The 22,324-nt window shown below is 41.3% G+C and overlaps 2 protein-coding genes across 2 annotated transcripts in view; one reads left to right on the top strand and one right to left on the bottom strand.

Moving 5' to 3' along the window:
• The window catches only part of abcb7 (ATP-binding cassette, sub-family B (MDR/TAP), member 7), a 64,758-nt gene extending 63,607 nt beyond the window's left edge, over positions 1 to 1,151 (bottom strand). The window contains exon 1 of the mRNA XM_036569385.1: positions 987 to 1,151. Coding sequence (XP_036425278.1) covers positions 987 to 1,151 — 165 coding nt within the window. The remainder of the gene's footprint in view (positions 1 to 986) is intronic.
• Positions 1,152 to 5,021: 3,870 nt separating this feature from the next.
• On the top strand, positions 5,022 to 20,494 carry LOC118807351 (uracil phosphoribosyltransferase homolog). Its single transcript, XM_036569384.1, has 7 exons — positions 5,022 to 5,427; positions 5,524 to 5,566; positions 6,612 to 6,681; positions 8,370 to 8,432; positions 8,561 to 8,722; positions 15,059 to 15,157; positions 19,911 to 20,494. Exons 1-7 carry the CDS (start codon positions 5,201 to 5,203, stop codon positions 20,015 to 20,017), a joined length of 771 nt encoding a protein of 256 aa, XP_036425277.1. The 5' UTR covers positions 5,022 to 5,200; the 3' UTR covers positions 20,018 to 20,494.
• Positions 20,495 to 22,324: the final 1,830 nt, after the last annotated feature.

Raw genomic sequence — 22,324 nt, 5'->3', positions numbered from 1 at the left:
TGTGATGTTATGGTGAAATAACAGCACAGTCAGAACGCTGCTCAACCAATCAGCTCGCACTGTTGTGTAAGAGCAAAATAGTGCAGCCATCAGCCACGCAGTGTGTCAGCCACTGTGCAGAGCTCAGTCTTTGGGTCAGCCCATGGTCATCCTCACTCAGTTCACTGTCAAACGCAGCGCCACACATTCTGTCAATGAGCAATTCCAGCAATTTATCAAGGTCACATGGTTATAAAAGATAACTGAGAACTCTGATGCCTATCATTCCTCTTCGTTCAGGACTAGACTCTGCATGTCACCTGTGGACACCTCTGCCATTTTGGAAATTGCGCAAACTTCCACCAAACACCACATAAACTGCATTTATTCCAAGAGAGAACAGAAGACTGTCTGCGCCAAGAACGTACAACCTATCGCCTTAGCTGTGACATGACATAACGCCCCGATACGAAAACAAGGCTCGTTGGTTACACCGCTTTTCAGGCAACCCCGCACGCCGCTCACAGGACCCAAAGTTCGGCTCACTAACTTCTAGCTAGCTCCCCGGGAATTAAGTATAAATGCACGAACCACTAACGGCTAAACATTATAAATATAGACACCTTTTACCGGGTCTGAGGCTTTTCAGTAACGCAGTAAACAAGCTTCAGAAGATAGGTTAGGTTAGCTGGTCGGCTAACCCGGCAAATTTCCCCCAGATAGCCAAGTTAGCTAACCTAGCTAACAACTAGCTCGCTCTGCTACCGACCATACGGGTGGTCAGACTACATTCCTGACAGGACACAGGGTCGGGACGCTTGACGCTACCGAATCTTCTTCTCTGCCCTCTACCCGTCCGGTCGTCAAGAACGTATTCACAGCACACCACCGAACTCACTCTGTTGCTGGTGTGTTAGCAGCTAAGCTAACCAGCCAGTCTCTGTAGCCCGGCTCGCGCGTCTGCCCTTGTAGCTGTTAGCATAGCGAGGCTGAGACTGGCCGCTTACCTGATACGCGCTCCGCTGCCTCCCTTTACCGCCACCAGCGCCGGTCCTCCCGGTTCTGTTATCACAGCTCCGAACGTGATACGAGCTGCCCTGCTGGAGCAGAACGGCTAACCTGCGTTTCTGGACGTGGAGTCCACACCGCAACGGGACCAAGAGCGGCGCCATGATGAGTTCACAGTCATGCGTGAACGCGGGGAAGTTTGCCGGGACTTTGGCCGCTGTCCAATATCAGCGCGCTTAGCTAAGCTACTTAACCCTATGTTGTATCCAGAACGCTTCGGTGCGCAAACGTCCACGCAGAAACTGGGAAAACATTCCTCAGCCCGAAAGGAAAAGTTCGTGAACGAGCTTTAACGTTAAGTCGGCTTGAAAAAGCCAGCTAAAAACAATAAAACGTTAAAATGGTGGGAGACTGTTGATGGTTGTTAAAACGCTGCTTAGCGTTCCACCTTAAATTCTGTGCCACCTTTAATTTAGCGCTACCTTAAAAGCAGTTCCACCTTAATTTTAGTGTTAAATTCACTGCCACCTTAAATGCACTTCCACCTTAAATAAAGTTCCACCTTAAATTCGGTGCTACCTTCATTTTAGTGCTACCTTAAAGAGAGTTCCACCTTGAATTCTGTGCCACCTTAAATTTAGTGCTATGTTAATTGCGGTTCCACCTTAATTTTAGTGTTAAATTCACTGCCACCTTAAATGCAGTTCCACCTTAAATTCTGTTCTACCTTCATTTAATGCTACCTTAAAGAGAGTTCCACCTCGAATTCTGTGCCACCTTAAATGTAGTGCTATGCGTATTGCGGTTCCACCTTAAATTTAATACTGTTTTAATTGAAGTTCCACCTTAAATTTAGTGCAAACAGTTCCACCTTTAATTCTGTGCCACCTTACATTTAGTGCTATGTTAATTAAAGTTCTGCCTTAAAATTAATCCTATGTTAATTGAAGTTCCACCTTAAATTCAGTACTTCCTTAAAAGCAGTTCCAATTTAAATTCATTATTTGTGCTGATACTGCTGTGCATTAGGCTGTGTGTGTGTGAGTCTGTGTGTACTGCGTGTGAGTGTGTGTGTGTGAGATGTTCGTTGTGACATCACTGGTGGCAGTTAGTTTGAATGTCCCGAAGATTACGCCCATTCATTCCCTATGGGAAAAATATCGTCTTTGAACGATAATTTTACGAAAACTGACTTCGACTTTCAAACCAACTTAATAATATATGAATATATATAAACCGCTATACTACTATTCTATACTTACTATACAGATGAATGGACTTCTAATGATGACATATTAAGTAATACGGTAGCTTGTGTTTCTGGTTTGGGACGCAGCAAATGTCTCTGGCCTCGTATTCGTAACTATTTCATATAATAACTTGCTATGAAGGAGCTTTTAAAGGCATTAGTCTCCTCAGACGTCTGGTTCCTATCACCACCCAGTTCCTACTCTGTACGTTTCTCTAGAACTGAACGTTTCACACCAAACCACTCTGAATGACTTTGTTTACTTCTAAAACACTGAATTATCCTGAAATTTTGAAAAAGTCAGCCAGATTCTTTTTTTAACTGACTACTGGAGAATTAAATGATTGTTTATTTAAACAGTGCCCAAAGGCCAGGAGGTATTTCATTAAACAGGATTTCGCAGTTTTGCCAGTTTACTTAAACCCAAGGTCAAGCTTGTCCAATAGGAAAAGAGCTGAGGGACATTTCTATTGGACAGTCCTCATCTTTGGGCTTAAGTTGTCTCGCTAACAGCGAAATCCAGCTGTGTGGGTATAAATTTGCATCAGAATTATATAATCCATCAGACCAACGAATATGAAACTCATACTATTTTATCTTTTGTTTGATTAAAATCTTAATACACGTTTTGCGAAATACACGTATTCAGTAATAATACGACGGTGTTTTAGGGCCGCTGTTAATAAAAAATAAAAATAGTGGACTTTGAGAACAAAGTCGTGCTATTTCGAGAAAAAAGTTGTAATATTTTGAGAAAAAAGTCATAATATTTCAAGAAAAAAGTCGTAATTTTGAGAAAAAAGTCGTAATATTTCGAGAAAAAATGTCGTACTATTTTGAAAAAAAAGTCGTAATATTCGAGAAAAAAGCCAGAATATTTTGAGAAAAAAGTCATAATATTGTGGCCAAAGGCTTTGCGAAGTGAAGCAGCCCCTCCTCGTGTTAAATGAGGGGCGGTGAGTTGGTGGAGTTCTACTTTCATATCGATTCACCCATAAAGAAACACTCAGTCTCCCTGTCTCTCCTGCACATCAGCACCAGCCTGTTATTAGTATAAGAACCGGCTGAAACGGAGCAGGAAACTGTGTTTATCTGGAATAAAGAGCCAGACGGACTCGGAGGAAACTGTCTGTCTGTGTTGTTGAAGGAGAATCGCAGGCAGGGTCGTCTACACGGCTATCGGGGGCTCCATCTCCCCCCATTCAAAGAGGGCATGAAGTTTCACAGACAGAGAAAATGATGATCAGAATGATCCACAGAGAGACAGGAGTGAGTGGAGCTCCGGCACCAGTACAGCAACCGAGACCCCAACGCGTTATGGCAGCCCCCCTACAGTACAGCAACCGAGACCCCAACGCGTTATGGCAGCCCCCCTACAGTACAGCAACCGAGACCCCAACACGTTATGGCAGCCCCTCTATAGTACAGCAACCGAGACCCCAACGCGTTATGGCAGCCCCCCTACAGTACAGCAACCGAGACCCCAACGCGTTATGGCAGCCCCCCTACAGTACAGCAACCGAGACCCCAACGCGTTATGGCAGCCCCCCTACAGGACAGCAACCGAGACCCCAAAGCGTTATGGCAGCCCCCCTACAGGACAGCAACCGAGACCCCAAAGCGTTATGGCAGCCCCCCTACAGTACAGCAACCGAGACCCCAAAGCGTTATGGCAGCCCCCCTACAGTACAGCAACCGAGACCCCAAAGCGTTATGGCAGCCCCCCTACAGTACAGCAACCGAGACCCCAAAGCGTTATGGCAGCCCCCCTACAGGACAGCAACCGAGACCCCAAAGCGTTATGGCAGCCCCCCTACAGGACAGCAACCGAGACCCCAAAGCGTTATGGCAGCCCCCCTACAGTACAGCAACCGAGACCCCAAAGCGTTATGGCAGCCCCCCTACAGTTAACCCACTTTATCCTCGAAATACTGCGACTTTTTTCTCGAAATAGTGCGACTTTTTCTCGAATAGTATGACTTTTTTCTCAAAATAGGGCAACTTTTTCTCGAAATAGTACGACTTTTTCTCGAAATAGTGTGACTTTTTCTCGAAATAGTACGACTTTTTCTCGAAATAGTGCGACTTTTTCCTCGAAATAGTGTGACTTTTTCTCGAAATAGTACGACTTTTTCTCGAAATAGTGTGACTTTTTCTCGAAATAGTGTGACTTTTTCCTCGAAATAGTGTGACTTTTTCTCGAAATAGTGTGACTTTTTCTCGAAATAGTGCGACTTTTTCTCGAAATAGTGTGACTTTTTTCTCGAAATAGTGTGACTTTTTTCTCGAAATAGTGCGACTTTTTCTCGAAATAGTGTGACTTTTTTATCGAAATAGTACGATATTTTCTATTTTTATTTTTATTAACAGTGGCCCTAAAACGCCGTCGTAGTAATGCAAATTGTAAATCATGATGTTTTTCGCAACGTTTTATTATTATTATTATTATTATTATTATTATTATTAGTCCGCGTCTCCTCGCTGTTTTTGGAGGTCCAGTGTAATGCGTTAGAGTACCACAGACTGCACCCATCTGCGCATACTGCTGATCCGAGACTCTGCACAAAGTCTGCGTTCGTGGAGCGCACAGACGCAGCTCGTGACAGTGTGACTGTTAGATCAACAGGCTATTCGCCTCCACTTAAAAAAAAAAACATACATTATTTTACAAGTATAAATGTATCGGATGTTACCAATGTTTAGAAATAATCCAACAATAAATTACAAATAAAAGTTCACACAGACACTCTGAGCAGAGGCACGTTGAGCGCTGGATGTGACGTTTTTGTTGTTAGTGAAAGTGAACTCACTCACGCGCTCCCCACGCTGCCATGTGCTGGCTGTGAGAGACACGCTGCACGTTCAGGCCTCGACCCTCTGAGTGTAGTGTGTTCACTATCACACTGTCGTGGACAACTTTTTAAAAGGACAACATCGCACTGGCCGCAGGTCCGCAGAGTAAACATGCCTTGCCCGAACCAGCAGGTGACCCGCAGCAGCAGCGTCCACCCTGACCATGCCGCTATGAAGCAGGTCCGCTTTGTGAGTGGCAACAACTCGGACAGCGATTCCCAGGAGAAACCGTGCGGAACCCCAGAAAACGGCCACTTACACATCGAGCTGGGGCCTCAGCTGAAGCTCTTACCCCTAAATGACCAAGTCCGAGAACTACAGACTATAATCAGGGACAAGTGAGGAGGCCAGATTGTGTCCTAAATCCGCATTGTATGTTGTCGAACATAAAGGCATGCTGTGTTAGTCTAATACGTTTCATATGTGTCCCATAGGACCACGAGTAGAGGGGATTTCGTGTTCTGTGCTGATAGACTGGTAAGAGGTTTTTGCCTAGTAACGCAGTTCATTGCAGAGAAGCTCCCTTAAAGGGCAATGTCACCGATTTTCCAAAATTGCTGCATTTTTCGATCAGTGAGTTGTAAACAAAGTCATTCAGAGTGGTCTTATGTGAAATGGTGGTGATAGAAACCTGGGGTCACAGTGTCTACAATGCTAGCCATTTTATTTACTATCCAAAATGACCTGCAAGTGTCCTCTGAGTCCTTATGTGTAATGTTGGTAATGGTAACCTAGAATAAATCTAAAAAATACCTTTTTGTTTGGGCACTAATTTGCCTTATAACACTATGCACAAATCTTTCCATCTTGGCTTTTGAAAAACACAATTTAGGTCAAAACCATTTCCTTAGCTCGTAACCATTTCCTGTAATAACTTCCTGTGAGGTCGCTTTTACACTCTCAGAAATAAAGGTGCTAAACTGTCACTGGGTCAGCGCTCCTCTTGTCACTGGGGTGGAACCCTCAAGGGTTCATCTCAGTACCTTTAGTCAGGGAACATAACTGAACCATAATCCACTGAAATGATATGTTCTAAGCTGTACTGACTCCACACACCCCGTCTTGTCTCCAGGCTTTTATTTTACTGTTCTGTTTTAAACATTCGGTTATGAAAAGGTACAAATACGAACTTTTCACCTGGGAAAACTTATTTAAGGTTCACAATCAGACCTTAAAACCACTGTTGGAGCTTTGAGCGAACATTTACACTGTTTGTACCTTGATGAACGAAAAATGTACCTGAACAGAACCTTTAATTCTAACAGTGTAGAGACATTAAACTCTTTGGACGTCTGGTTCCTATCACCACCACTGTGAACAATTCTGACTCTGTAAGTTTCTCTAGAACAGAGTATTTCTCACTGAACCTCTAATATTACTTTGTTTATATCTTTTTGATTTAATTATGCAGAAGTTTGAAAAGTTGGTGAAATTCCCCTTTGGCTAATTACTGTTCTTTTGCATCAGAATCATATGTGAGCGAATCCATCAGACCAACTCACTACTCTTAATGTGTTTACAGATTCGGCTGGTGGTTGAAGAAGGGCTAAACCAGTTGCCTTATACTGAATGTGTTGTGACCACACCAACAGGTGAGTATGTTGACTTCGTAGTTGACTGACCATTTCCTCAGGAAAGCGTGCAGCTCCATGATCTCGATGAATTGGAGCGAGTTAGACCTCCTGCAGCAGGGCTGTCCAAGGTAAATCTGCATAGAGGTCTGTTGCATTTCATTGACAGTCCTCCAGAATGCCTTCAAAACCTCCTCAGGTCAAGTTAAAGGGGAAACATTACTTCGGAGGCAGGTCTGTTCCCACCGTAGATTTAATATAGCTACAATGCACAGTATAAACACTGTTTGAATGCCAAAAATGCTTGAAGACTGTTCTAAGATGTTCTAGGTCGCAAATTAATGATGCGAAATGTCGCGGATGGCTCCTGAAACCTTTAGAAGTGTAAATAAACAGGAGGCAGGGCCTAGTTCCCACTAGACATTTACAGATGCAAAGTCCTGCTGATGTACCCCACCCTGAGTAGGTACTGAATGATCAGCTGTTTTCAGGGAGCATCTGAAAAGATAACATAACATAATCCTTTTTTAGTCCCTCAACAGGGAAATTCTCAGTGTTACAGCGGCAAAGGGAGAGCAGGACACTCAAAAAAAAGAAAAGAAGTAACAAGAAGAGAATTAACAAGCGAGTAATGAACCTTGTTAATTACTGAACAAGGTTTTTACAGTTTATTACTTGTTGCTTTATAGACAATATATATAATACTAAAAGTAAAAAATAAGATAAAAATATAAACTCTATCCTTCACATAAATTAATAATATAAAGGATTATAAATAAATATAAGCTAAAATATTTACACTGTAAAGATGTTTTACCTGAATTTCTCAAAGTTTTGCACAGAAGGTACTGATTTATGTTACCCATGGGATGGGAGGCAGCAGGCACAGCAGCAGAACATACAATAAACATTTTCCACTAGCAAAGAGAGTTCTGTATAGTACCGAAAGAGTTCTTTGGTTTGTAACAATACTGGAACCCTTTGTGGTGCTATATAGAACCCTTTTCAGAAAGGGTTCTATATAAAACCATCTACAGCACGTTCTTCATCAGTCTGAAAAACACTTTCACCATGCAAAGGGTTCTTTGAGAATAATCTTTTTTAAGAGTGTACGCCAAAAGCAGTCATGCAGGTGTCCCCTCTATAGTGTCCAGAGGATTCGACCCTTTCTCTCTAGGGAGGCCACCCTTTCACTGGCTTTCTGTAGCTGCCCACTTCAGATTTAAAACCTTGATGCTTGCCTATAAAGCCAAATATGGACCAACCCCTCCCTACATTATGGCAGTGGTCAACACTCAGTCTATATCTGGAGCCCTTCAAGCCTCTTCTCTGTCCTGGCATCCAGGTGGTGGAACGAGCTTCCACTGGCTGTCTGACTCCCTCACAGTCTTCACATGCGAACTGAAGACCCGTCTCATTATGAATCACTTAAGCGAGCACTAATCTAAGCACTTACTGAACTGCATTGTATTGCATTTATGCTATGTCTTAACTCTGTATTGTTATTTGTAGATATCAGCACTGGCTTTTGTTTCTGGCAGTATTTTTGTAGCTCAAAGATTATTTGGACTCTAATCTATTTGTACTGGCTAGGATACATCCTCAGAGTGGACAGCAAAGGGCTTTTGTAAATCTAAATATCATATGTTGAGCATCAAAGTCACATCAGTTGTTCATGAATAACCCGCTTCCATCTTCTTGTCTTCCAGGATACAAGTATGAAGGTGTCAGGTTTGAAAGAGGCAACTGTGGTGTCAGCATAATGAGGAGTGGTCAGTCAAATAGCCTTGCGTTTAACATTTCCAGCACATCACAAATGATATACACACATTAAAGTGACGTTCCTTGAGTTGAAGTCTGACGTTTACCAAGATGGTACTTTTGTGTCGCCCGTAACCAGGTGAGGCGATGGAGCAGGGCCTGAGAGATTGCTGCCGATCCATTCGCATTGGCAAGATTCTTATACAGAGCGACGAAGAGACTCTGAAAGCCAAAGTGTACTACGCAAAGTTCCCACCTGACATTTACAGACGCAAAGTTCTGCTGATGTACCCCATCCTGAGTAAGTACTGAATGATCAGCTGTTTTCAGGGAGCATCTGAAAAGAGACGCATTTCACAAAAGGTGTTACAAACAACTTCAAAACGTACCATTCGACCGTACAGTCCATTTAGGGAAACGATTTTGGAAACCAGTATGAATTCACTGTTTTTTTAATGCTGTGAACCCCAACACATTTACACACATCTACCTTTTCAGCCAACAGCAGTTTAGCGCCACCTACTCACACTCAAGTTACAAGGACTTATAAGGTTTTAGCCTGGACTGCTTTCTCAATGAGGCACAAACAGGACAGCCAATCAGAACAGGCATCATTTACATACAACCATATCACTGTTGTCGGAAGAAAACCTTGTATCTCCATTTTTGTCATTTTTCAGTTTGTGGCATAATTTGAAAATGCCTGTTCTTTACATTGTGCATAAATTTTATGATGAATGGACTGAAAGAAACGACCCAAAATGACTTGGAAAAAATTCTGGTTCCATTGACTTACATTAAAAGTAAAGTATGTTTTTTCCTTCTCCTGTAAAGTTACCATTTTGGAGATACGAGGTTTTTTTTCGAAAACAGCGATATGTAAACGTTTGGATACCCCTGATCAGAACAAGATTTTTTATTTTCTTAGTGAAAATAAGTTACCAAATCCACTGCAGTAAACAAACTTAAATATGGCATTTTGCTGTAAATCTTAGTGTATAATTTTAACATTTTGGGAAAAAATAAAACAACATGTTAAATGTGCCATAAATTTTGCACAGGCCACATTTTAATTTTTTTTTTCCAGTATGTTCAGCAAATAAACAGTAATTTTACATGAAAATGCGCAGAAGTGTGTTCACTTATTTTTATGTAGAAAATCAAGAAAACATCATTTCACCAGGGGCGCCCAAACTTTTTCGTGTGATTCTATATCAGTCTTAAAGGTACAGTAATAAGAAAAAAGGGTGGAAAATGATCATAGAACAATGAATATTTTGGGTAAATAAAATCACAGAAAGGTTATAAGTCGACTTTAGGGAGAAAGAAAATATAAGACGTGTAAAATCTTTAAAGATGACACAAAATAAATAATTTTAAAAGTAAACAGTTTTTTAGACATTTTATAATATCTATACTCTTATCCAATAGACCATGGCTCTACCAACAAATTGCTATTCCTTCACCTTGGCCTCGTAAAACATATACGGAGTAGCATGATAGCTAAAGTCAGCTCTGTAATTATTAGCATCCTTAGTAAAGTTAAGTAGAAAAAAGTTAAAATTAAATATTAAATTAACTACCTCACACACTGCTTCAAAGTTCCTGTAGCATCTAGCAAAATCCAGACACTTATGATTGTGATTAATAAAAGAAAAGGCTTTCTTGTGGCACACCTTCCACATTGTCACCCCCATAAATATACCATTATCTGCAAATCTGTGATCCTGGGGGAAATTATCCCCTCTCTTAATAAAAATACATTATACGTATATGGCGCTTTTCGAGAACACAAAGACGCTTACAGGTTTTTAAAATACAGAACAGTAAAGACAAACATGAGAACATGAAGCACAGTCATAACATCACAAGCAAAACGTAGCAGGACTTGGCAAAGGGCTGGTTTAGGATTGAGAACAGTTCTAAGCAATAGAAAAGAGAGAGGTTTTAAGTTTAGATTTAAAAGTGGAGACAGAGTTGGCCTGTTGAATATGTGAGGGAAGAGAGTTCCAGAGTCGGGGAGCCAGCCTAGAGAAAGCACGATCACCGTACCCATGAAGTTTGGAAGGTGGGACAGTGAGTAAACCAGCAGAGGAAGACCTGAGAGTGCGAGTTGGTTAGTAGGGATAAGTAGATCAGAGAGGTAAGAAGGACTGAGGTTATGCAGAGCTCTGTCTGTGAGGAGAAGAATTTTGAATTGTATGCGGTATTTTACAGGAAGCCAGTGGAGACGTTGCAGGACGGGTGCAATGTGCTGATTTGCACGGGTGCGGGTGAGGAGGCGAGCAGCAGAGTTCTGCACCATCTGGAGTTTGCATAAATGGGAGGAGTTAATACCAGCAAGTAGAGAGTTACAATAGTCCAGGCGACTAGAAATGAATGCATGAATAAGTTTCTGCAGCAGACTGAGAGAGTGACGGTCGAATTTTTTGCAATGTTACGGAGAAAAAAGAGGTTTTAACTACAGAGTTGATGTGTGCACTGAATGAGAGAGTTGAGTCAAAGAGAACGCCCAAATTTCGTACCAGAGGCGAAGGGGACAGAGTTACACTGTTGATGGAAAGAGAGAAAGGAGAAGTTTTGGAGAAAGTTGATTTGGATCCTATAAGAATAAGTTCTGTTTTGTCACTATTTAACATGAGAAAGTTGTGCTTCATCCATGTTTTAATTTCTGTTATGCAGTGTTCAACCTGGGTGAGGGGTGGATTTTTAATAGAGTGCTAATGTAAATATGTGTGTCATCCGCATAACAGTGAAAGTTCAGCTTGAAACTACATATTATGTGGCCAAGAGGAAGCATGTACACAATAAACAAAAGAGGTCCAAGGACTGAGCCTTGAGGGACCCCCTGAGTAACCACAGACGTGTGAGAAGTATGGCCACCGAGGGTGACAAACTGTTTTCTGTCAGTCAGATATGACTTAAACCACTCCAAGACAGTGATCATGCAGCCTTGATAGGAGGATTGAGTGGCTCACCATATCAAAGGCTGCACTCAAGTCAAGTAGTAGAAGGATGCTAAGGGCACCAATATCGGCAGACACCAGGAGGTCATTAGTGACCTTTATTAAGGCAGTTTCTGTGCTATGAGAGGGACGAAATACGGACTGGAATGGTTCAAAGAGGCAGTTAGCTGATGAGTAATACTGAAGTTGGCTAGCCACAGTTCGTTCAAGTACTTTGGACAGGGGAGGTGGTTAGAAATGGGGCGGTAGTTACTGAGTTCTAGTGGATCAAGGCCAGGTTTTTTAATTATGGGTGTGATGGCAGCAGTCTTGTAAGCAGAGGGTACCTGTCCATAGAGAAGCGAGTTATTGACAAGAATTGTGAGATGAGGGACCAGGGCAGAAGCTTTAGTTAAGGTTGTTGGAAGGGGATCAAGAGAACAAGTTGTAGTTTTAGAAGTAGTTATGATGTTTATAATGGAAGAAGAATCAACAGTGTTAAAGGTAGAGAGATTGGGGGGGGGCTGGGGCTTATAGAGTGAACAGTCAGGGAGGAAAGGGAAGAGGTATTATTAGTAGGGGACAGCAGAAAGAGCTAACCCTCTCTTGTTATCCTCCTCACTGTGTAGGTGAAATACATTTGCGTCCTCTTCCAGGCAGCTTCACTACAGCTCTGATTGTTTTAAACGTCATAATTAAGTGGAAAAGGTCTTTTTCAGGCATGTAGACATTTTTTTAAGGCATTGCCTGATTTATGAAGGTCAACACAGTTTTGCCTCATTTCATTTGTGTTTTCTCTAATCTAATGTTGATGACTAAGGGAATTTGGCCAGTGAGTCACCTCATATTTATAACCCAGTTGAAACAGGAAGTTAGGGATGACCGCCGGAGAGTTCCAGAACACTCATGTGAACTTAAAGTGAAATATAAACAGGAACAGTAACTTTATGTTCCTGTGCATTTCTAGGGGAGCCAATAATTGTGGCACATGTGGACAGATTCTGTCTTTCCTTCTCAATATTTTTGGTGAGAACTGAGCTAATTAACCATGAAAATATTTTTTCATGACTTTTTTAACCTAGAATTTTTGGGAATTTTTTGGCATTTTGGGTCAATTCCAATTCCAATTATAAAGTATTTACATGTGACTCACACATGCCATTTGTTGTTATTTTCAGGAGACCCTGGGCTGCTCAGATATATTATTTGATGTAAATCCAAACAGAAATTTGATATCTTTATGAATTTGGGTCATTTTTGATCAAAGATTTACCCAGCACCTGCAAAATTTTGTAATTTTTCTGCTCATAAAGATCTTGAAAACAAGTTGCACCCCAGATACCTTTTCAGAAATTGTTAGTCTGGAGTGTCTGTGAGCTGAAAGTGCAATGAGTTTGATGGTGATTCATTCTGTTGATTATTATGAGCAAAAATAAACAATTATCATAAGGTGGACATGTTTTTTTTTTATTGATATTCTGCCCTCTTGGATTCATGCTGAGTGCTAAAACTCTGATACAGAGCAAGACCGGCTTTATTTTTAATCACAAATTGAGTTGCAAATTTGATATCAGATATTTTCATACTCAAATCAATGTAAATTTAAAGACAGAGCTAGGTGTAATTAATTTTATAATAATATTTGTCATATGTAATATAACAGTAGTGACTGGGTTTTGGGTGATTTTGGAGCTGGACCTCTGGCTGATGGACGGTCACAGGTGGATGAAATCACGCTGGATGGTGAGGTCAGAGTCTGATGAGTGATCTGATTGTGAATCATGTCACTGTTTTAACCCTTTTTTGGAATATTAAGGCCAAAAAGCAGAATTACTCACTGATGCTGACATCACAGCTTGATGACCTCATGCTTGCTAGTTAGCGGCGGGTCTGCTGAATGTCCTGATATGTAGATCATGTTTGTACCTTAAACCGTCCTGAAGTTACGAGGGCTAGAAGTGACCTAGAGTTTTGCCTGCAAAACCCAAAATAGGGTTAAACCTCTCTTTATCAAAGGTGCCAATGAATATGGAGCTAACTGTACCCATGAAATCTAACAAACGGCAGATGTGCTGAGAACGATCTGCCACCATATCTGGTCAGTGGTGGTCTTATGGTGGTCCCTTTCCATAGATGGAGTGGGAGATGGGCTCCAGTCAGTAATTGTACACCTACAGAATGCACTTATTGTTAGCTGTACTTGATCAAACGGCCAATAAGTGAAGGTACGAGGTAGACACATCCAGTGAACTAGTAGCTCTGGGGAGATCTTTCTCTTTTTCTGGAACAGCGGCTCTGAGTACAAGGTTTATGCAGCAGCTCTGTTAATCCAGCTGTGCTCCAGTTGTGTCCACAGTGAATAGGATTCGTAGACAATTCATCACCGTCAGTGTCATCTCTAATATTTTGTCAATCACATCCTGACGTGTGCACCTGTAACTCCTTTGCAGCCTGCTGTTAGACATGTAAAATCAAAGACCCCCCCCCCACCTTACTGCTCTGTTCTAGCTGACCTTTGCGTCTTGTCCCACGTTTCCAGCTCATTCAGCCAGCGTTCAGCCGCAGAGGGTAATTATAGCTCTCGCGAGGAAATTATACAGCGCCTGCCAGTTAGCCACCAAGTGCTGAATAGCACGAGGATGGGGCCCTGAAAATAGCGTGGTAATGGGTGGTTTACGCCCGCCGTTAATACACTTAACCATTGTGCGCTGGTCGAAGCTGAACAGCACTGTACATTAATGTCTTTATCAGCGCCCCTTAAAAACATTCATTCATTCTGAAGGGAGGGTGGAGGAGGTCAGGACCGTCCTATGATGTGTTTACCTTGCACTCATTGTCCTTGTGTTTCTGTGATCAAATTAATGTGGAGGTGACTCTGTGTTTAAGAGGGAAGGCACTGAGTGTTTGGACTGTACTGTTGTATTCATTTGGGGGTCAGAATGGCACCGACCTCATGCCCAGTTAGAAGATGCTGGAAATCTGATCTGATTCTGTAACAAATCTAGCTTGAAATATTATAGAATTGCTTGTTGTGCATCATTCTTAGTGCATTATGTGGCGATAGTAGCCATATGTTATGTAGTAACACATTAATTAAGCAACAGTGAGTAGCTGTCTGAACATTATGCTACAAGCACCTTCAGGCTGATTTACACACATTTGGTCTTTCATTTTTTTAGTTGAAAGATTTTAAATGTCATGTTGTTGGCTAAAAGTCAGATACTACCCTTAATTTATTTATTTTTATTTTTTTTAGCATCTTGAAAACATGAGTTTAACAGAAAATTACACAGAAATGATATAATATAAATATAATTTTAATACAATAAACATTTATTTATTTATATTTATTTTTATTTATATTTATTTATTTATTACAGCTTTCATTCTTCCTGGCAGACTTGCTTTCCGTTTTTCCAAGAAATCTGCAGGGATATTGTTCCTCCTATTCCTTCTATTTTTCTCCTCCAAAGTTGAGTCTTAGAAGTTGGTTGGATTTTTTTTTACCTGTCCAAGTAATCCCATGCCACTGCTGTAGCTCTGTAGAACTTTATTCACAGTAAAGGAATTAAACTACAAGGTTAACATTACTAACAAAGGGGCACAGATTATAAATAAATAATACTACTGTTAAACTAAATACGTAATATGGAATATCATGATTTCTCTCCATCTTAAATATTGACCTACAGGTAGTGGAAACACAGTCATTGAAGCGGTCAGGGTACTGATTGATCATGGTGTCCAGCCTTCACACATCATCCTCCTCAGCCTTTTCTCCACTCCTCATGGTAAGACAGTGTCAGTGTGGATGTGAAAATCTGCAGTTCATTTCAAATCACTTGATTTCACAAAACGTTCCCGGTTGATCATCTCAGATTTGCTTCATTCTTTCAAAGTGTTGTTATTGTGCTATAGATATACATGCCTAGATGCCGCGTTGGGTCCAGCCAGGCACGTCAACGGTGCCGCCATTTTGGGGAGGTCAACATCGCTGCTGGACTGTAGTCAGTACCATTACAGAGCAGCAGTTTAAGAAAGATACTGTCCAAAATTACACTATTTCAGGAATATCACACTCAGAAAGTGGGATAGGATTATATAATGGAGGGAACGCAGTGATCCACACTCATGTCTGTGTGATGTTTATGTGTAGATATGGCCGTGTGGTTAATGAGGCTCAGAGAACCTGTTGATGTGATTGTTTTTCCTCTGGTTTTATATTAACCTTATTTCATTTAATAGTCTATTCAGGATCTTAACTTTATGTAGTAGTTATTTATTTACAGTGATGGTTAAAGCTTTGTAGTGGTAAGTTTTAGCATTCCTTGATCCATGTAGATATTCATAATAGATTAATGGTAGCACCTTCTTACACGAAGCTGAAGTCAGATTCTTATTCGCCAGCTTCTTGTTTGAATTTTCCTGATCCACTTTAAATGGTGCAGCTTCAGGCACCAGAAAGTAACTGCTGCACTATTTAAGGTGGAATGGGAAAACTCGACCAGAAGATGACGAATAAGAAGCCAACTTTAGCTTCGTCCTTCTTACTGTGTTTTGGGGGTTTATTTTATGTGTATAAAGATTAGAGGTGATTCACTCATTGGTGGATTTGCTGATGTGTCTGATTGTGTTTCTCGTGCTAAACTCTGTGTTTATCGTCAGGTGCAGACTGAATAGTTTCCTGCTGGTCCGGACGGCTAATTATCACGATCAGTTATTAAAGTAATAAAAGCTACCGAGAGCAGATCCGTGCAGCCTGGATTAATCTGTGTCTGAGGATTATAACTAAACAGATTTGGTGAAAATCGGTTGAGTAATAAGGAAGTTGTGGCTGATTTAATCCTGAGACTCATCGTCTCTCAATACAAGTGAATCTGTTCACAAGCGGATCTTGACCTCTCCAACATGGCGGATGCTCAGACGTATCGCCTCAGATAGAGAACAACAGACAACGTGGCATCTAGGGACGTATATCTACGTTGTGCCCAATAGACAGTGTGCTATTTTTAAGAAGGCTACGTTTACAATACAAGCCTCATTGCTTGATGGTTCACAGTTGTGTGAGTTAGTGATTCATATCCGTCATTAATGTGAACGAATCTGCACCCTGAAAATACGTGCAACTCCGTAACGCCACGTAAATGAACCACTTACGTCAACAACGTGCAATCTGACCATTTTCATTAAGGACGCATGGCCACAAATTGGATCTAGGACCACATGAAAGTGGCTCAGGTCTGATTCAAAAAGATCAGATTTGTCCACAGAAGCTCTGAAAATACAAGGTCTGTGTCACACTGAGGCAAAAAATTGGTAATGTGATCGTATCCTTATATTCATTCATTTCTGAGATTTAGACTCTAAAAAGTTAAGTGACCCTTATTAGTCCCACAACAGGAATATTTAACCTCCGCCTTTTAACCCATCCGTGCAGTGAAACACCACATACACACTAGTGAACACACACACTAGGGGGCAGTGAGCACACTTGCCCGAAGCGGTGGGCAGCCCAATCCACGGCGGCTGGGGAGCAGTTGGGGTTTAGGTGCCTTGCTCAAGGGCATTTCAGTCACGTACGGCGTGTCGGCTCAGGGGGTCGAACCAGCGACCTTCGGTCACAAGGCTGGTTCCCTAACCTAGGCATGGCCTTAATTTACCATAAAATTTCTACTGCAGAAAAACCTGCAAACTTTGAAAAGTCATTATTTTTTAACTGTTGGTTCTAGATGATCGAAACTTTGGTTGTGGGCAGGGGTGTTAAACGGGGTTCTTTCCAGGCCACAGCTCTGCAGAGGTTAGATCTTGTCCACAAAGTGCCTGTGAGTCCGCAGGTTTTCATTCCAGTCAAGCAGAAACACACTTGATTCCACGTGTTGGTCTCAGTCTTCTGCTTGGATGGAATGAAAGTTTGTAGCCACTGTGGATAAGATCAGTGACGCCTCTCTGTCAAGCCGAGTTCAACTCACGAAGGCCCTGCTAATTAGCTGATGAGATGACTCAGGTGTGTTTAATGAGGCAGAGTGCTGACGTCTGCAGTGCTTCGCACAGAAGGAACTCACTTTGAGACCCCTGTGTTTAAGGTGCGCTTAACTACCAAAACAGACTCTGCAAATATGCATGTTTTATCATTTCTCTATTTCTCTGAGAGTAATAAACGTTCTGGTTTATCAGACATTCTAAATGAATTTTGCTCAGGACTGACTGACAACATCGCAAATTAATGTATACATTAAAGAGCCCAATTCCATGAATAAATGTAGAGTATTAGATATCTTGAGCCAAACTATATAAAGTATCAAATACACCTTGTTTTACCAAAGACAGAAATGTAGGCTAGAGATACATCAGCCACTGTAGCAACACAAGGCTATGTTAGCGAAACATTTTAAAAAAAAATTAAGCCATAAAAAAAATGAAATAATGTTTTTAATAGTCAGTCGTTCCACATCTTTCTTAAAGTGAGGTATATTTGACACTTTAATAAATATAGCTGGGCTCGAGATACCCAGCAGCCAATTTTACTGTTTTACCTCAAAAGTAATATCCTGTAAAGGGACTATGACCGCCTATGACCCCCTACCCCAGGAAAGAGGGTCCCTCATGTTATTAATCAAAGAACAACACTGAAAATGTGTTTTAAAATGAAATTGAGGCATCAATTAATTCGTAAATTCATTTCAAATTTATGTTATGAAAAATAGTTGAATGTGCAAATGATCAGTGCCTGAACAGATTAGGTGTGAATTTAACTCTGCAAAGCTGTAAAACTCACCTGAAAACCCATCTCCAAGAAGATGGCTTAAAAGGTTAACTAATTATAGCTAAAGATCGCTGTAGTTAGCACCTTCAAATAATTACGTTATGATGAAAATCTAAGTTAGCAATATTTGGGTATGTATTCGTATGCTAATAAAAGGGTTTTTGGCCCTGTTTCTGAGGGGTTTCTTGCCCCAACGATGCAACTTGACATTTCACTTCAACCCAGCAACAAAAATTTGACTTGCCCCAACGAGATTCCAGCTCAATAAATTATTGCATAAAAATAAAAATTGCATCATTAAGAGTGTATGTGTGTACAACGATCAGGCATAACATTCTGACCACCTCCTTGTTTCCATGCTCATTGTCCATTTTATCAGCTCCACTTACTATATAGGTGCACTTTGTAGTTCTACAGTTACAGACTGTAGTCCATCTGTTTCTCTGATACTTTGTTAGCCCCCTTTTACCCTGTTCTTCAGTGGTCAGGACCCCCATGGACCCTCACAGAGCAGGTACTATTTGGGTGGTGGATCATTCTCAGCACTGCAGTAACACTGACGTGGTGGTGGTGTGTTAGTGTGTGTTGCGCTGGTACGAGTGGATCAGACACAGCAGTGCCGCTGGAGTTCTTAATCACTCTGTCCACTCGCTGTCCACTCTATTAGACACTCCTACCTTGTCAGTCCACCTAGTGGATGTAAAGTCAGAGACGATAGCTCATCTGCTGCTTCACAGTTTGTGTTGGTCATCCTCTAGTCCTTCATCAGTGGTCACAGGACGCTGCCCACAGGACAGGTTGGTGGTGGACTATTCTCAGTCCAGCAGCGACACTGAGGTGTTTAAAAACTCCAGCAGCACTGCTGTGTCTGATCCACTCAGACCAGCGCAACACACACTAACACACCACCACCACGTCAGGGTTACTGCAGTGCTGAGAATGATCCACCACCCAAATAGTACCTGCTCTGTGAGGGTCCATGGGGGTCCTGACCACTGAAGAACAGGGTAAAAGGGAGCTAACAAAGTATCAGAGAAACAGATGGACTACAGTCTGTAACTGTAGAACTACAAAGTGCACCTATATAGTAAGTGGAGCTGATAAAATGGACAATGAGTGCAGAAACAAGGAGGTGGTCATAATGTTATGCTTGATCAGTGTGTGTATATATATATATATATATATATATATATATATATATGGGCAAACTTGCTTCAGTTTATTAGAAAAGGCTATACAATAGTAAATTTGCCTCTCAGTTTTCTTAAACCAAAGACTAATTCCTGAAAATTGTTGAGTGCAGATGACTTTGCACCTTTTTTCTGTAGCAGACATTTTAAGGCCACGACTACTTTTTAAAGCTTTTTTTATGTCAGAAACTAAAGAAAACACATCCATTGGGCACAATTACGTTCTTTCTTAAAAGTGGGCAAAAAAAGCAAATCTGAGATGGTCAGTTTGGAGACCCTCAGGGATACGACGTATTTACATAATGTTGCTGCTGAGACAAAATCATTTTTGTATGTCTATTTTTGTCTGTTTTAAACAGATTGTGAAAATGTGCTGTATTCAAATTTCATGATAAGAGGATCGATAGAAATGGTCCAAAATTACTTGGAAAAATATGTTCTTCTATTAACGTCTGTTTGAAGGTTTTTTTTCCTTCTCCTAAAAAGTTGCTGTTTCAGAGACACAAGGTTTTGTCCCGACAGTGACGATATGCTGTTTTTAAAAGATTCTTATGCATATCTTATTCAGTAAAGGCCTTTTTGTGATTTCAGGGGCTAAGTCTATAATCGAGGAGTTTCCAGACATCACCATACTGACCACTGAGGTCCATTCTGTCGCCCCCACACACTTTGGACAGAAATACTTTGGAACAGACTGATTGTTCGGTTATGCCCCGCCCTCTTTGGGGGCTGAGATTTGACCAGAGGAATGATTTTGTGCAAAACAGTTTGAAGTGCCTTATTTAACTATTTAAAGTTTTGTCCTGCAGTGTTAAATAATAATGAGCATCACAGTAACGAAGCAGCTATTTCGTGTTCTCACTGCCCGGTTCCTCGTTGGCTTGGGAAGTGTCAGATGATAACCGGGTCACTGATTGTTAGTCTCGGATAGCCTCAGCACCAAACTGTTGTCAAGTGTACAGTCTAGAGCCGTTCCAGTCACACTGTCATAATGAAGCTGCACCTAATAGATTAGAACCATAGATATCCATACCTGGATGCTGCGTTGTCTGTTCTCTATCTGAGGCGATACGTCTGTACGTCCACCATGTTGGAGAGGTCAAGATCCGCTTGTGAACAGATTCACTTGTATTGAGAGACGATGAGTCTCAGGATTAAATCAGCCACAACTTCCTTATTACTCAACCGATTTTCACCACATTTGTTTAGTTATAATCCTCAGACACAGATTAATCCGGGCTGCTCGGATCTGCTCTCGGTGGCTTTTATTACTTTAATAACTGATCGTGATAATTATCCGTCCGGACCAGCAGGAAAGTATTCAGTCTGCACCTGATGATAAAAACTGAGTTTAGTGTGAGAAACACAATCAGACACATCAGCAAATCCACCAATGAGTGAATCACCTCTAATCTTAATACACAGAGGGACGGAGCTGAAGTTGGCTTCCTGTTCGCCAGCTTCTTGTTCGAGTTTTCCCGTTCCACCTTAAATGGTGCAGCAGTTACTTTCTGGTGCCGGAAGCTGTACCATTTAAGGTGGAACAGGAAAATTCAAACAAGCTACTGGCTGATGCACTGTTTAAGGTGGAACGGGAAAATTTGAACAAGAAGCTGGCAAATAAGAATCTAACTTCAGCTTCATGTAAGAAGGTGCTAACGTTAATCTATTATGAATATCTACACAGATTAAGGAATGCTAGAACTTAACACTACAAAGCTTTAACCATCACTGTAAATAAATAACTACTACATGAGGTTAAGTTCCTCTGAATAGAATATTAAATGAAATAAGCTTAATATAAAACAATCACATCAACAGGTTCTCTGTGCCTCATTAACCACACGACCATATCTACATAAACATCACACAGACATGAGTGTGGATCACTGCGTTCCCTCCGTTATATAATCCTATCCCACTTTCTGAGTGTGATATTCCTGAAATAGTGTAATTTTGGACAGTATCTTTCTTAAACTGCCGCTCTGTAATGGTACTGAATGCAGTCCAGCAGCGAAGTTGACGTGCTTGGCTGGACCCATCGCGGTATCTAGGTATGTATATCTATGATTAGAACTACCAACTACTAGCAGTGTGAGAACAAGCAGCGTATGGCATCTGTGACTGAAAGTCACATGAGTTTCGTGACCAATCAGAACCTCATCAAGAAAACTTGCAAATGCATGATTAAGCACTGGTGACTCCAACTCACAAAGGGTTCCCCACTCAGTCTGGGTCCAGTGAGATTTACTGAATAAAGAAACTGAAAATGTCTGTTTCTTTGTGCTCATTTCATAGACGTGTCACTCATGAAATTTCTGAATGTGGAGTAGGGGGGGACTTTTTACTCACTGCCGTATATCCCAAACGTGTTATACATTATAATAGGATAACCCAACCAGCAGCAAATTAAAGCTGAACATCTTAGCTAAAAATAGACACTTAGGCCCAGTCCCATTTCACCCCTCGCCCTTAGCACTTAGCCCTACCCCTCTATGTTCCGCATTCACATCTAGGGGTAGGGTGTCCCGATTCTTGTTGAGATAGAGGGGGAGGGTGTAGTGTTGGGGCTACATGACCCTCCAAACGGAGGTTTTTCAGAGACTCCAAACAGAGAGTTATGAGAAAAAAAGAAAAACTGTCGATTTCTGTGCAAGAGACCAAAGAAACTCACAAATATGAGAATTTTCTCTGTTAAAATGACAAAAACATTGTATTATCTTGGTTTAATGTAGTTTCAATGTATTATGGTCGTTTTCTTCATAATGAGCATTAAAAATCTCTAATAGCATGCTAATGTCTCGGTAGCTAGCTAACTAAATTTCCCATACCACCTTAAATAGTCCAGCAGTACTTACATCTGAAGCGCCAGAATGTAACTGCTGCTCCATTCATATCACTGAAGAATTAGGGGTGGGTGATAATAAATAATTGCCCCCCTCTTTGACGATCATATGATTCCCTAAATGTAACTAAAGCCCAGCAGTGAGGAGCTGAACTTTACC

Source organism: Colossoma macropomum, unplaced genomic scaffold (assembly GCF_904425465.1).
Source record: "Colossoma macropomum unplaced genomic scaffold, Colossoma_macropomum, whole genome shotgun sequence".
NCBI classification, from domain to species: domain Eukaryota; kingdom Metazoa; phylum Chordata; class Actinopteri; order Characiformes; family Serrasalmidae; genus Colossoma; species Colossoma macropomum.
This window is presented reverse-complemented; position numbering and strand designations above follow the sequence as displayed.